At 35.6% G+C, this 14311-nt stretch overlaps 1 protein-coding gene across 1 annotated transcript in view; it reads right to left on the bottom strand.

Annotated features, from left to right (window-relative positions):
• The window catches only part of Lrp1b (LDL receptor related protein 1B), a 2166816-nt gene that overhangs the window by 165431 nt on the left and 1987074 nt on the right, over positions 1–14311 (bottom strand). The window contains exon 67 of the mRNA XM_008825194.2: positions 5374–5490. Coding sequence (XP_008823416.1) covers positions 5374–5490 — 117 coding nt within the window. The remainder of the gene's footprint in view (positions 1–5373; positions 5491–14311) is intronic.

Genomic DNA, 14311 nt, shown 5'->3' with positions numbered 1-14311 from the left:
AAATATTTTCATTAAAAGAATAAAGAGTGCATTTAAAACATTAAAACATCTTACCTATATGCTTATACTTGCATATAAGTAACATTGAAGAAACATTCAAGTTCATGAGCATCAGAGTTATCTGAGTGGGATTAATTCTTCCTGAAATGTCCTAACTTGCCGTCATTTTATTTAAAGGCAAACATATTTGTCATTTGCTAAATTGTTTCACAGGCTTTTGACACATTTTGCTATATGAAGACTTAGAAGTTGTTGATACAAGATTACAAAATGAACACAGTCAGTTGGAGGCATTTGTCTAATAGTTTCACAGCAAACATATTTCATAGAGTCTTTGTCCTAAATCATTATTTTGCTCTAGTGTGGAAGTAGAGAGGCTGGTGCTTGAAGGAAAAGTTTAGTCATTAAAAATGGAAATTCTGCATATTTTTATCATACATTAAAATTTACTATCACATGTGCCTCTGAATAGCAATCATGATGCCAAACATGCACACACACACACACACACACACACACACCACACACACCACACACAGACACATGCACATACACACACACATGAGCATGTGCTCAGGCACAAATGCCTCCTCTGTTCTTAGATAGGAAGTTTAAGTTTTTTAGGAAAGAAGGTCTCAAGAAATTGTTTTTATCTTACTGTTTATGATATCTTTAAGCTCTTCTAGATAAAGTAAAAGACCAACTTTCAGATTTTGGTCAGACAGCAATGTTCACACAAAATAGATGTACGGCAGCAAGATGTCTGGTCCTGGCATGTAACTCATCTGGGAAGTCTGAATGATATTTTTCATCCTAGAATTGCTATGAGACTGTTACCATCCTAATTACCTCTAATATAAACTATGTTTTGAGCCAGAATGTGGATAAGGGAATCATCATAGTAACAGTCTACTAGGTTTTCGATAAATCTGCACAAGCAGATTGGTATCCAAGAAGCTTCTAGAGTGCCAGTTTCTTCTGTCTGGATTCTACAGCAAGAAATAGGAGCATCATGCAGAATGGTCAGATCCATTAGTAACAATAGGGCAAAAACACAGTCCAGAATCAAAAAGAGCTGCAGAACCAACCGGCATGAAACTGAAGACACGGAAGTTGCAGAAAGGAAAGTGACTTCCTAAGTCACAGAGTCAACAGCACAGCAGAAACGGCCAAATTCCAGAGTCTGCACTGACTAAAACTTACACCAAGTTCAAAATGCATATTAAGGTGGGTGTCAGCAACAGAGGGGAATTTTTACAATACATGTCACATAAAAATAAGTTATAAAATAATTTGACATAAATTTAGTGTGAAAACACTAGAAATTCAAAGAAGTCAGAAGCAGCTTGCCTCTATATACAAATTAATCTATGTGATTCAATTACTTGAAATTTTAAAATCCATAAAATATTTAGCTGACTCAATCTGAGCCGGGCATGGTGGCACACGCCTGTAGTCCCAGCACTTGGGAGGCAAAGGTAGGCGGATCTCTGTGAGTTCAAAGCCAGCCTGGTCTACATAGTGAGTTCCAGGACAACTGGGACTTACGGGGAAACCCTGCTTCAAAAAGATTTTTTTTAAAAAGTATAACATAGCTTTTTTCTACCTCAATTACATAGAAAATAAAATGGAACATATCACATTTAAAAATATTTTATTTATTATTTTTCTTTTATGTGTATTAGTGTATTTCCTGCATGTGTGTAAGTGTATCCTTGCATGCAATGCCCACAGAGGTCAGAAAAGGGCTTTAGCACCTCTGGATCTGGAGTTATGGATGGTTGTTAGCTGCCAAGAGGATGTTTGGAATCAAACCCTGGTCCTCTGCAAGAGCAGCCAGTGCTCTTAACCCTGGGCCATCTCTCTAGCCCCCAAAGTATCACGTTTTTATTCATTAAAAAATAAGACAGAAAGGTTTCTTAAAGGTTTGCAATTCTTTGATTCAGATTACAAAATGATTCCCGTGTAGGGACATTTTTAAATTATTTTATTTATTATTTTTATTTTATGTGTATGCGTGTATTGTATGCATGTAGGTTAAGTGCACCCATGTCGTGAAATGCCCACGGAGGACAGAAGAGGCTACAGGATTCCCTGGGACTGGAGTTACAGACAGTTGTTAGCTGCCATTGTGGGTGCTGGGATTCAAACGCAGGTCTTCTGCAAGAACAATCAGTGTTCTTAACCGCTGAGCCATCTCTCCAGCCCCCATGACAGCAACATATTATTTTGTGGAGCAGAGACCGTTGCTGAAGCAGTGTCCTGATGAACACGTAGCAAGTGAAACTATCAACAGATGAGGACTGATGACTGTTGATGACTCTGTGTGAGTGTCAGAATGCAGAAAGTACATTACATTTATAGCACAGCTGACAATTAATTGCTCCACTTCCATTTGAACTCTCTTCATATGAACAGTTGTAAAATCCACCAAATCAAATTCATACACAAAAAGTCCAAAAGTGACTTTAAATATGCAACTGTTGCTTCTTAAAGGCAAGACTGATTTAGTATATCTGGCATATTTTGCTACTTAATAATAAATAACAGTCACTGCCAAATATAAATCAGGGGTACATTAGTGATTAATAATACTGAAATAAACCACAACAGTATGCTGCTACTTAGATATATGCCAATATAAAATTAGTAATTCTTTTTAAAAAGATTTTATTTTTATTATTTTATGTGTATAAGCATATTGCCTGCATAAGTGTCAAAGCACCCATGTCATGCAATGTGTGGAGGTCAGAAGAGGGTGTTGAATTACCCTGAAACTGGAGTTATGGACAGTGTTAGCCACCATGGAGTGCTGGGAACCAAACCCAGTTCCTCTACAAGATAAGCCAGTGCTCTTAACCAGTGAGCCATCTCTCCAGTCCCCATATTAGGAATTCTATACCCAATATGTAAGTACATATTTAGACAGTGGTGTTTATATAAATATGCATTATACTCATTTGACATGAGAAATTAGAAACATCCTGATGACATTTTAATATAATATTTTTTCCAAGGATGGTTTCTATATTACTAATCTCTTGGTGATTCTTCTTTCTTCAGTGATAGCTTTTTGTCCATGTGGAACTAATGGTATTTTCAATGTTTATACTTTTCCTTTTCTCCTGGCTGATTTTTATAAAATTGTCAAACATCCAGAAGTTAAGAGCAACTCAGTGTTCCAGATCCCTTCCTACTTCTTACACATCCAGTGAATCACATGCTAATCTATTGTGACACATATCATGTTTTATTCTTAGACCTGGCGTATGTGCTTGGCACAATAACACACACAGGCTCTTCTTTCAACTGACAGCTGTTCTTCTGTGTCTCAACTGTATTATATTTCACTCTTGTCCACTGTCATTTCTCTGCTGAAATCTCATCAATATTGCTTGTCTTAGGCAATAACGTTAGAGTAGATATAAAGCAAAAGGAAACCACTCGTACTTGGCTATTTTTCATGGCCATTCTTCCTTTAATCTTAATTAAGGGTGATGTTTCCAATGCTAATGAGAGTCAGAGTCCTGTCACCTCGCTTTTGTGCCACAAGCTGACATCTAAATGGCTTCACAATAATGTTCAGTCACTTGGGAAACCCCAGCTGACTCAGAGTCTGGCCATTCTTCTCTTTATTTTCTTATTAGAGCAATAGTGTAACTTTCTGCCCAATTTCCATGACTCAGTGAACAAAAGTCCACCTAAGCTGGGTCTGGTAATATAGCCCTATGATCTCAGATACACTGGATTGTGAAGTAGGAAGATCACACATTCAGGGATGCTTGGTCAACACACTGGCTCCAGAGCAGGACTGGAGAATTTAGTGAAACCCTTCCTCAAAAAATAAAAAAAAACAAAAATAAAAAAAAATAAAAATGGGGTCTGGGGATGTACCTAAAGTGGAGAGCATTTGCTTGTAATTGTGTAAATCCATTGGTTCAATCCCCCAGTTATAAACAGGAAAGAAAGAGGGAAGGACGTGAGAAAGGAAGGGAGAGAGAAGCACCACTAAGTGTTGTCTCCAAAGCTTTCTCTCGTCTATCCTCCCATGCGCTCAGCATCCTTTGGTATGGACTTTCACTCAAGATAGCTGTATGATATTTGTTTGACTAAGCATATCAAACAAATCTAAGAAAATGATACATAAAGTATATATATGTTTTGCTTTTTAATTTTATCCTTTATCAATACCATCATCACTCCAACACATTTTCATTTTAATCTCTGAAATATTTGAGAACATGTTGTTTACTTTTTGCTTCTGATCAAATGAGTCCAAAATTTTATTGAGTTCCTGCAATTTTCTGTACCTTTCTATAGCAATGGTCAGTTGGGATTGTGTGTAAAGGGAAAACTATAGTTATTTTCATTTTCATAGTTGTCTGTAAGGACTTGGATTGTCAAGCACAGGAAACATAAGTTTTGAAAGTTATTCAAAAGATTAGTGCATATATTGCAAGGTAAATATCCAAGTGTTTTTTTTTTTTAGGATTTTCGCTCTACAAAATATGTACCTTCATAGAGGACATTGCTGTGTGGCTTTTGACAATTTCTTCCTGGGAATGGATAGTGTCAGTCCAAGGAGCATATGTTACTGTTATTAATCTGCATCAAATCCTTTTTTAAAGTAACAAGATATAAATATGTAACAAATGTAATTTGATTATTTTCTCATTTTAAAAATGGCTATATTACTTTTGTGCTTAGACCACAGTGTATAAAGTTGCTGAAAAGAGATTTACTGAGAAATTAATGCTAGAACACAGATACACTGCCATGACTTTGCGTTGTGGCACATTTTTTAGAAAATAAATTGTTGGATAATTATTGCTTTTATATTTATTTCATAAAAATTCAGGATGCAGATATAATAGTGTTATTCTATTTTCAGAGTAAAGCATCCTGAATACATATGGTGTTCACCACTCCAGAGAGAATAAATGGTAATTCACTAAATGATGCTCTTGGGTGAATTTGTAGTGTAAAAGGATTTGAGACTGAAATGAAACGAATAGCATCCGTTAAAAAATGATATGTGTTGTGCCGTCCGCACATCATTCAGCTCATTGTGTGAACTTGCATCAAGATTTTTCGCATTGCATGCTAATGGGCTGCATTAAACCTCATGATACTTTCCTACCAATTCTGAGAACTGAAGAAAATAACTCCCAGGACAAGCATTTCAATAATTCTACCCTTTGAGATTCAGGTCAATTTATTCTGAATATTCTTGTCCAAATGTGAATATATGTATGAAAATGTGAGCTTCAGGACAGAGAAGTTCAAATTTTACCTTAACTTAAATAAAACTTGCCATCCTGCTTATTGAATGGGCTGGCAGTCTTGCAAGGTCATTAGGCAAGAATTACTTACTGCAGTTTTCTTCATCGGAATTATCGCTGCAGTCATTCTGGCTGTCACACCGCCAGTGATCTGGGATACAGTTGTTGTTCTTACACTGGAATTCGTGAGGTCCACAGGTCTTTTTATCTGTGGTGAAAGAACCTGAGTTTGCATGGTTGGCTTCCATATTCCTCATCATATCCTAACTACCAAACCAAGTCCATGGAAAATAACATATCCTAAGCCTAATGCAATTACTTAGAAGCATCCCAAGGGAAAAGGAGCTCAAGTGCACGCATTCATTTGTTTTATATTATAATTGATAACTATCAATTAATTAAACCAACAAATGGGGTTTAAAAAAATCAGTCAAGAATAAAAATATCAAAATTGTCCCAAACTATACTTCTCTTTAGAACACTCTCTCTTCATTCCTCCCTCTGTTTCCACTACAAAGAAACAATAAAAAATGATTAACAATAAAAGTCTGGAGGTGCTATTTTGTTTTTCGTTCCTAGAAGCTTTTACTCATAACCTTTCCATGGCTAGTTGCTTGTCAGACATACATAATTTGTCCATGGATAGCTACTCCTCACACATCCATAACCTGTCTATGGTTAGATGATCATCTCACATCTGTATCCTATCCATGGATAGATGATCATCACATATCCATAACCTATCCATGGCTATGCATTCATTATCAGTCCTGGCTATGATTCCCTTACAAAGTCATAGATTATACAGGACAAGTATACATTACCCAAAATGCTTAGGATGATAAGTACTCTAAGTTTCCCATAGGTTTTAGACTTTTACAATATTTTTATAAGCATCATGAAGTACTTTGTGGATACTACTTAAGTATAAACACAAAATTCATTTATGTTTCATAATATTATATGTTTCATATATTATATGTTTCAATGCACCCATGTTGTGACCTGGACCTGCCACATGAAGTCAGGTGTAGAATTTTCTGCTCATGGCGTCACATTTGTGCTTAAAGTTATTTTGGATTATGTAATATTTCAGATTTTAGATTTAGGTTTGGGATGTTTAACCTGTAATAATGGCTTATATTATGTGTACAGAGCTTGGGTATTATCAATATGTCATTTTACACAAACCTTTAAACAGTGTCATGTACTATGAAGAGATGTGTTAATGAGGTCGTGATTTTACAGAAGATAAAACAGAATCTTTGAAGTTTATAAATTTGATTAATTTTCACCAGCAGTAAATGGCCTGGTGAATGCTTTACGGAAACATACTTTTACTTCTGATTTAGTACCCTGCATTTAAAAAATCCTGTTCATATCCAAGTAAGAAAAATGTGCAGCAGAAACTAAAATTTAAATCAAAATTTCTATAATTCTAAGCTAGTGCTTTTTAAACTTTCATGTACATTAGTATGAAATACTTGAATTTTGCTCTAATGATGATTATAATTTATCAGTTTGGGATATTTTTTTTTCCTGGTGCTGGGGAATAAACCTAAGGATTTATAATAAGCTTACTGGTGATAATATTGACTCCAGAAATACATTGTATAAAATTTAAGCTCCATTAAGACAAAGAAACACAAAATAATTTAGGCATAGTTTTGAAAATTAAATAGTGAAAATATCTGTTCATGATTCAGATTAGCTCTTGGCTAAGCATTTTAATAAATATGATCACATTAAATTCCCATAATATCCTAATGAAGTATTTTTACATTTGTTTAGATAAATGACAAACATAAACATCAGAAGCTTTAAGTAATTTCTCTAATCTCACAAAGGTGCGAAACAGCCAGAGAGGACTTTATATTCAGCTGGTGCTCGAGAAACAACTTACTGAAGAAATTCTCATGATGGACTTCAAATGCATTTTTCTTCCACTGAAATGCATCCTTACTTCCTGCCTGCCTGCTAATGATTCCTCAGAACCTAACCTGTGCCTGCTGTGGGAGCTGTGCTTTGTGTTATATATTATTTTATATGTTTTCCTTAGTTTTCAATATAAAGATTGATTTGAAATCTTTAGAAATCTAATATAGTATTCTACACACATTAGTCAATAGGAAACTATGATAAGAATATTGAAACTAATAACCAGTAAAAAAATGAACTTTGTTACTGCACAATCTGGACAGTTATTTCACTTGACAACTAAAATCACTTCTCTGAACATACTATTTTATGTATAAGAGTTAATTTTACTTATTCCTTATCATATATTGCTTATTTTAATTTAGATGATGTTTTTAAAATATATATAAATATGGGTGTTCAGACTGAATTAGAAAGCTGGCACTGTGACATAGCATTGTATTAGTGGATTTAGGAAGAGCAATTATCCTTGAAAAAGGGTTACATTCACCTTGCTATAGTGTAATCTAAGTAAATGATTTAAGTTTTCTAAGAAAACTCACAATGTATAGTACTTTATCAATAATTCTTGTAGTTAAATATCAGTGGAATAATGTTTCTTTCACACTTTAGCATTCTGAATATGACAAGAACAATTATAACATTTTAAATTTTGTGTTCTTGAATATTTTCTTTTGGACTGCAGGTCCTGGTTCAAATTTAGTTCTCACTGAACAGTAGGCTTTGTAAAGTAGACACCTGTCTGCTTATACTATATATTGCAATGCTCTTTATATATACATGAGATAATTCTGAAAAAAGCTAAAAGATTTCAGTGACTCTACAGTGAGGCCTCTGGGAGCCAGGGCTGGAGAAGTGTCCTGGGGCCACAGTAGGGGAAACAATTAAGTGTTTCAAAAGTAATCGACAGATGACTGGAAGTACTAAATGAATATAGGAAGAGTATTGAATATAAAGTAAATCTGCAAGTATCAATATATGTACATGTATATATAAGACCTTCATAAAGAAAATTCCAAAATATTGCTGAAATAAATTGAGCAATTCCTAGGAAAGGCAAAGAAGCACTATATTAATGCAAAACCCAAAGCTGGCACAGTGTCCATATTAGCTTTTTTCATGCAGATAGATGTGCTCATTGTCAGAATTCCATAAAGTACAACAAATAGGGTCAATAGATTTCAATGACAGCTCATAGTCAATGTAGTAAGGTGATAATCACCCAAACAAGTGATTATTCATAGAAAACAGCATATACCTCAATTGCATTTTGTTCTATATTTAAAATTATGCTGAAGTACTACAGAACATTTGGATACACTAACAACTCAATAGGCCTATTGTTATGTGACAGAATGCATGAAATCTGGTGGGAGGGGAGCTATGGGAGGATGCAGAAGATGGGAGAGGGTGTGGAAAGATGATTAAAACGTATGTATAAAATACACACAAAACTTCAATAGAAATATACATTGAATGCAATGCCAATCAAAATCTCCTTGACATTTTTCAAAGAATTGGAAAAAAACATACTAAGATTCATATGAAAGCAGAAAAGACCTCAAATAGCCAAAGCAACCCTGAGCACTAAGAGCAATGCCAGATTTTAAACTGTACTACAGAGCTATAGTCATAAAAACAACATGGTACTGGAGCAAATGGTGCTGGCAAAACTGGATCTCCACCTGTAGAAGAATGAAACTAAACTCCTATCTTTTGCCTTGCACAAAAGTCAATTCAAAATGGATCAAAGACCTCAATGTAAAGCCTGAAACTCTGAAACTCTTAGAACATTGGCAATAACCTACAAGATATAGGCATAGGAAAGGATTTTCTAAAGTGGACTCCCCAGGAAACAAGGTCAAGAATCAACAAATCGTATCTCATTAAACTAAAACGCTTCTGTACATCAAAGGAGGCAACCAGAGAAGTGAAGAGAAAACCCACAGAATGGGAGAAAATCTTCACCAGCAACATATCTTACAGATATTTAACATTCAGAATATATAACAAACTCAAAAAACTAAAGAATCAAGAAAGGAAGTAACCCAGTTAAAAGGAGCTGGAACAGGGAGTTCTCATAAGAAGAAATAAAGATGGCTAAGAAGCATCTTAAAAGATGTTCAAGATCACTAGTAATTAGGGAAATGCAAATTAAAACCAATTTAAGATTTCATCTTACCCAGTCAGACTGGCTAAGATCAAGAGAACAAATGATACCAAAAATTGGAAAGGATGTGGGGAAAAAGGAACACTCATCCACTGCTGGTAGAGCTGCAAACTGGTTCAACCCCTGTGGAAAGCATTGTGGACCCAGTTATACCACTCCTTGGCATATACCAAAGAACTCATCCTACTGCAGAGACACTTGTACATCCATGTTTGTTGCTGCTCTTTTCACAATAGCTGAGAGATGGAAGCAACCTAAGTGTCCCTCAATTGACAAGTGGATAGTGAAAATGTGGTTCATTTTTATGATGGAGTTTTACTCAGCAGTAAATAAAGATGAATCATGAAATTTGCATGGAAATGGATGGAACTAGAAACTTTTGTACTAAGTGAAGACTCAGGAAAAAAACATAAAAAAAAAACTGGTGTATGCTCCCCCTCATATGTGGATCCTAGCAACAAATTCTGATAAGTAAGTATGTATCCAGACATAACTACAGGAACCAGGATGATGGAAAGGAATCAGGGAGGTAAAGGAAAAGAAATAACCTGAAAGAGGAGAATGGTAGGAAATAGGCATTAGTAAGGGAGATATGGATAAAAATTGGGATTGTTCAGGGAGGAGGGAGGGAAGGGTATACAAAGAACGTAGGGGATTAAAGGGAAAGAATGCGCTCACGAGAGGTGGGACCATAGGAGAAGGGTAAAATTAAGGGAGAAATGGGAAAAATGGGTGCACCTTAATTGGAGAAACCATGATTGAAGGGTTAGACAACACAAGAGATAAATAATATCTAGCTAGTTTTAAAACACAGAGGGACCCATATTAGTCCATCAACCTACTGATAAATTATACAGCAGATCAAGAAATATATGTCTAGGCAAGGTTTATCTGAGAACAATTGATCTTTGCCCAAGCTTTATCTACATGCCACATGGTAATTAAAAGTACCAGACTGGTGGAACTAACCTTCTTGGATGTTTAACAGACATACTTTGAGGCCTATACCAATTTTGTAGGAGGGACATAAAGGACAGTTTTTGCTCCTTGTCCTACTAGGTCAACTAGTTCCAGGGGACTATGAGCATCTCACAAAATGTCCTGTAACTGTGGTGAGACAGCTGTCCTCTTGATCAAGGAGGCCATAGAGACTCCACAAGATGGACATGAACTGGTGTCCAGTTTACAAAGAGGAGGGTCAACAGAGGAATCATTTCCTCTATGTTTCTAAACAAAGCCACCCATGGTTAAGCAGGACCTTTGACTTCACATAGGCAGAACTGGTAAAAGAAAGGAGACAGGGGCTCCTCCTGAGCCCATGTGACTCCTAAGGAACAGATCCTCTAAAATTAAATCGGTGTATCTGGGCCAACTGAATGGTCTTAAACACCCAAAAGGAAAGTATAACCAAAGATTAAAGGGGCAAATATAATTTTTTTAAGAGTCCATATGTATAGCTAAAGGCTATATAACAAGCAACAATGGCAGAATGGGGATACCTTCTTTTGAGTTGTTGGCCAGGGTGGCCCAAGAGACTCCCAGAATGAAACTGGGAAAATTAACAGCAGACCCCAATCTTATCTAAAGGAATACTGACAACCGATTGCTGCTAGATGGGTAACAGCTGACCCTCCTAAAACAAAGACCTCTAGATAAGCTGACTATATTCACTGGATGGACAAGTGGTGGGGAATGGCTGAGGGTGATGACATCACAGCAGACAGTAGCAGGGAAGTCAGAGTAAAAGGGCTCTAGTGGGGGAGGGAGGCTATCGGAGGGTGCCATCTGGGAAGTGGGTATATAGATGAATAAGATTGTTTGGGATGTTCTGTTTGATATACACAAAAAAAATTAACACATTAAAAAATGAGTTATATTTGAGGAGGAAACATAAAAATTTCCATCATGTTAATTAGTAGAGGTAATAAACATTACCACTGAAATCTCCCTGATGACTTTATATCCATACACAGGTGCTAATGATCCAAGTGCAACTGACCATGACTAGTAATAATCAGACATATACAGATTAGAGATGCATATGCCAACATCTAAGTGTTATTAGCAAAAACAATGAGTCTTTCTGTAAGAAACAGTATATTTTAAAATGAAATGAAGATCTTTTTTAAAGGGTAAAAACATTCAATTTTATGTCTTACAGATTTATGCTGACTTAAATGTTGTATGCCTGTATTAATTCAACTGTGAACATAAAGGTTTTATAGCCACTTTTGAAAGAGATGTATGTTTGCTGTGGATATTGTTATTGAGTACGTTAAAGCTGTAATGAAATGCTTCTTCTAAAAATTTTTTAAATTATAAAAAATAAATAAATAACTAAAAGAAATATACATTGAAGAAAATAAAGTATACTGGAATGATCGTAAGTCTAATATAAAATTTGTAGAATATAAGAACATACTTTTAGGCAAGTGTGGTGCCACATGCTTTTGTTCCAAAACTCATGAGGCAGAAGCCGGCAGAGTTCTGCAAGTTCAAGGCCAGCCTTGTCTACACAATGAGCTCTAGGTCAGTCAGGGCTGCACAATGATACCCAGTCTCAAAAGAAAAAAATTAAATTAAATACCAAAACAGAAACAAATCTTTTAAAAATTTTTGGTGGGCAAGGATTAATGGTTAGACTCCAAAAAGCACTAACAAAAAAGGAAAAATAACCAAGTTAGACTTCAAAAAATTAAAATAGTATGACCTTTAAAAGACACTATTAGGCCTGGAGAAATGGCTCAGTTGATATGAACACTTGCTTTTCTTTCAGAGGACCCGAGTTCAATTCCCAGAACATATATTGCAGCTAACAACCATCCATAACTGTAGTTTAAGGGGATCTGACACCCGCTTCTGGCCTCTGTGAGCATGACCCACATGTGGTGCACTTACATACATGCAGGCAAAGCACTCATACACATAAAAATAGAAAATAAAATATTTTATTATAAAAGGGGTGGAGTTGGCAAGATGGCTCCCTGGTTGAGAGCACTGGCTGCTCTTGCAGAGGATGGGAGTTCAATGTCCAGTAACTACATGGCAGCTAACAACCATTTGTAGTCCCAGAGCCAGAGGAATCTGACACCCTTTTCTGTCTCTCTAACCTCTTTGGGTATTACACAACATGGGGACACTTACATACATGCAGACAATACATTCATACACATAAAATAATAAATAAAATATTTTTAAATAAAAGACTCTTAAGAAATGAGAGAAATGGTGACATTAAGAAATGATAGTGTGTGGTATGCAGGACGTGACAAGGATCTGGAGCCTATGTGATTCCTGTATAAGTGAAAGCTGGACATTTGAGCAGAAACTTCACAAAAGACATAGTGATATAAATCATGGTTTTCAAAGCCATGACTCCTAAAATGAGGCGCTGTTAGTGCCTGCTGGAGCTCCCGGAATCAAATGTTGACACCAAACTTTGAACACAGAAAACCTAGACTCTACAGGGTTGATTCTTCTGAGGCTAAATGTGGTCTGCCATATGACCTGTAATTTTACACTTATGCATTCACAGAAGAAAATTAAAAGCAGTTACTCAACAAAATAAATTTCTGTAAGAACAGTTGTAGCAGCCTTATCTACAATAAGAAGCTATGAAACTAATCTAAATTGGAATATATTAGTGCAATTGACTTTTACTCAGGCAAAAATAAAGTGAATTCTTAACAGACAATAGCTTGGAAATCTTTTAACGGTTTAGGCAAATAAAGCCAGAGCAAAACGATTATGTATGATATTATTCAATGTGTGTAGCATTCAAGTACAAGCAAAGCCTCTTCATGATGATTGACAGAACGAACTCAGTGCTTGGGGAGGCAAGTTAGAAAACTGATGGAAACCCATGAGGGAATCCTCTGATGTTTGCTACATGTTGTATACAGTCAGCGAAACTCCTCAAACTGAAACCCTAAGATCCGTAGAGTTCACTTTATTTTATTTAAATATTTACTATTATAATAGCAAGGAATTTGGAAAGGACAAAACATAATACCATAATAAAAGTATGATTAATTTAATATCTGTCTTATCAGAGTTTTCAGCATGAAAATGTTGTCTAAAAGAACTTAAGACTGTTTTAGAACAGTCTTAAGTCCCCAGAATTTGTCCATATTAAGTAGCTACATGCAATTTCAAAAAGAGGATATTATACTCATAACATATACATTAATTGTAGTAGAAATGTGCCAAATGAATAGCACAACAGGAAATGTTAACAGAGTGTCTGCTACACTTACATTTTCCATCATGGTAACTGAATTTGACTTTGAGTACTATGGACATTCTGTCATTTGTTACTTAAATGATTATCTAAAGTTATAACGCTCACTAAAGTTTTCAGATTGTTGAATGAAAAGAAATACATTCATTCCTTTTCTTTGTAGAAACAGAATCATAGATGGCATTTTCCTAATGCCTCACTAGATGTAAAGGATATTTAAAATATCCCAATTGTTAACAATGATAATTTTATTCCTTTTATCCACTTTAATCATTTAGAATGCTGCAAATGTCACTAAATGGTCCTAGACATATGTATTCTTAATTAGCTTGCTTGCAACAAACTGTCTTCTATTTCAGCATGATGACTTCCATCACAGTGAAGCATAGGATTTCTGAAGAGATAGAATGCATGTAGCTCGCTATCAATATGTCTGTGGTATGTGGATTCACTTGGCCTCAATCCCCTTAAGAAGAATACTTTTGAAAGTTTAAGAAGTCACTGCCCAAGCTCTATCTACTTGGCAATGATAATTAAAAGCACCAGACAGGTGGAACTAACCTTCTTGGATGTTTAACAGCCATACTATGAGGCCTATACTAATTTGAACAGAGGGACACAAAGAACAGTTTTTGCTCCTTTCCCTCCTAGATCGACTAAGTTCCAGGGGACTATGAGCAT

Source organism: Nannospalax galili, unplaced genomic scaffold (genome assembly GCF_000622305.1).
Source record: "Nannospalax galili isolate Female #2095 unplaced genomic scaffold, S.galili_v1.0 scaffold87, whole genome shotgun sequence".
Classification (NCBI taxonomy): Eukaryota; Metazoa; Chordata; class Mammalia; order Rodentia; family Spalacidae; genus Nannospalax; species Nannospalax galili.
This window is presented reverse-complemented; position numbering and strand designations above follow the sequence as displayed.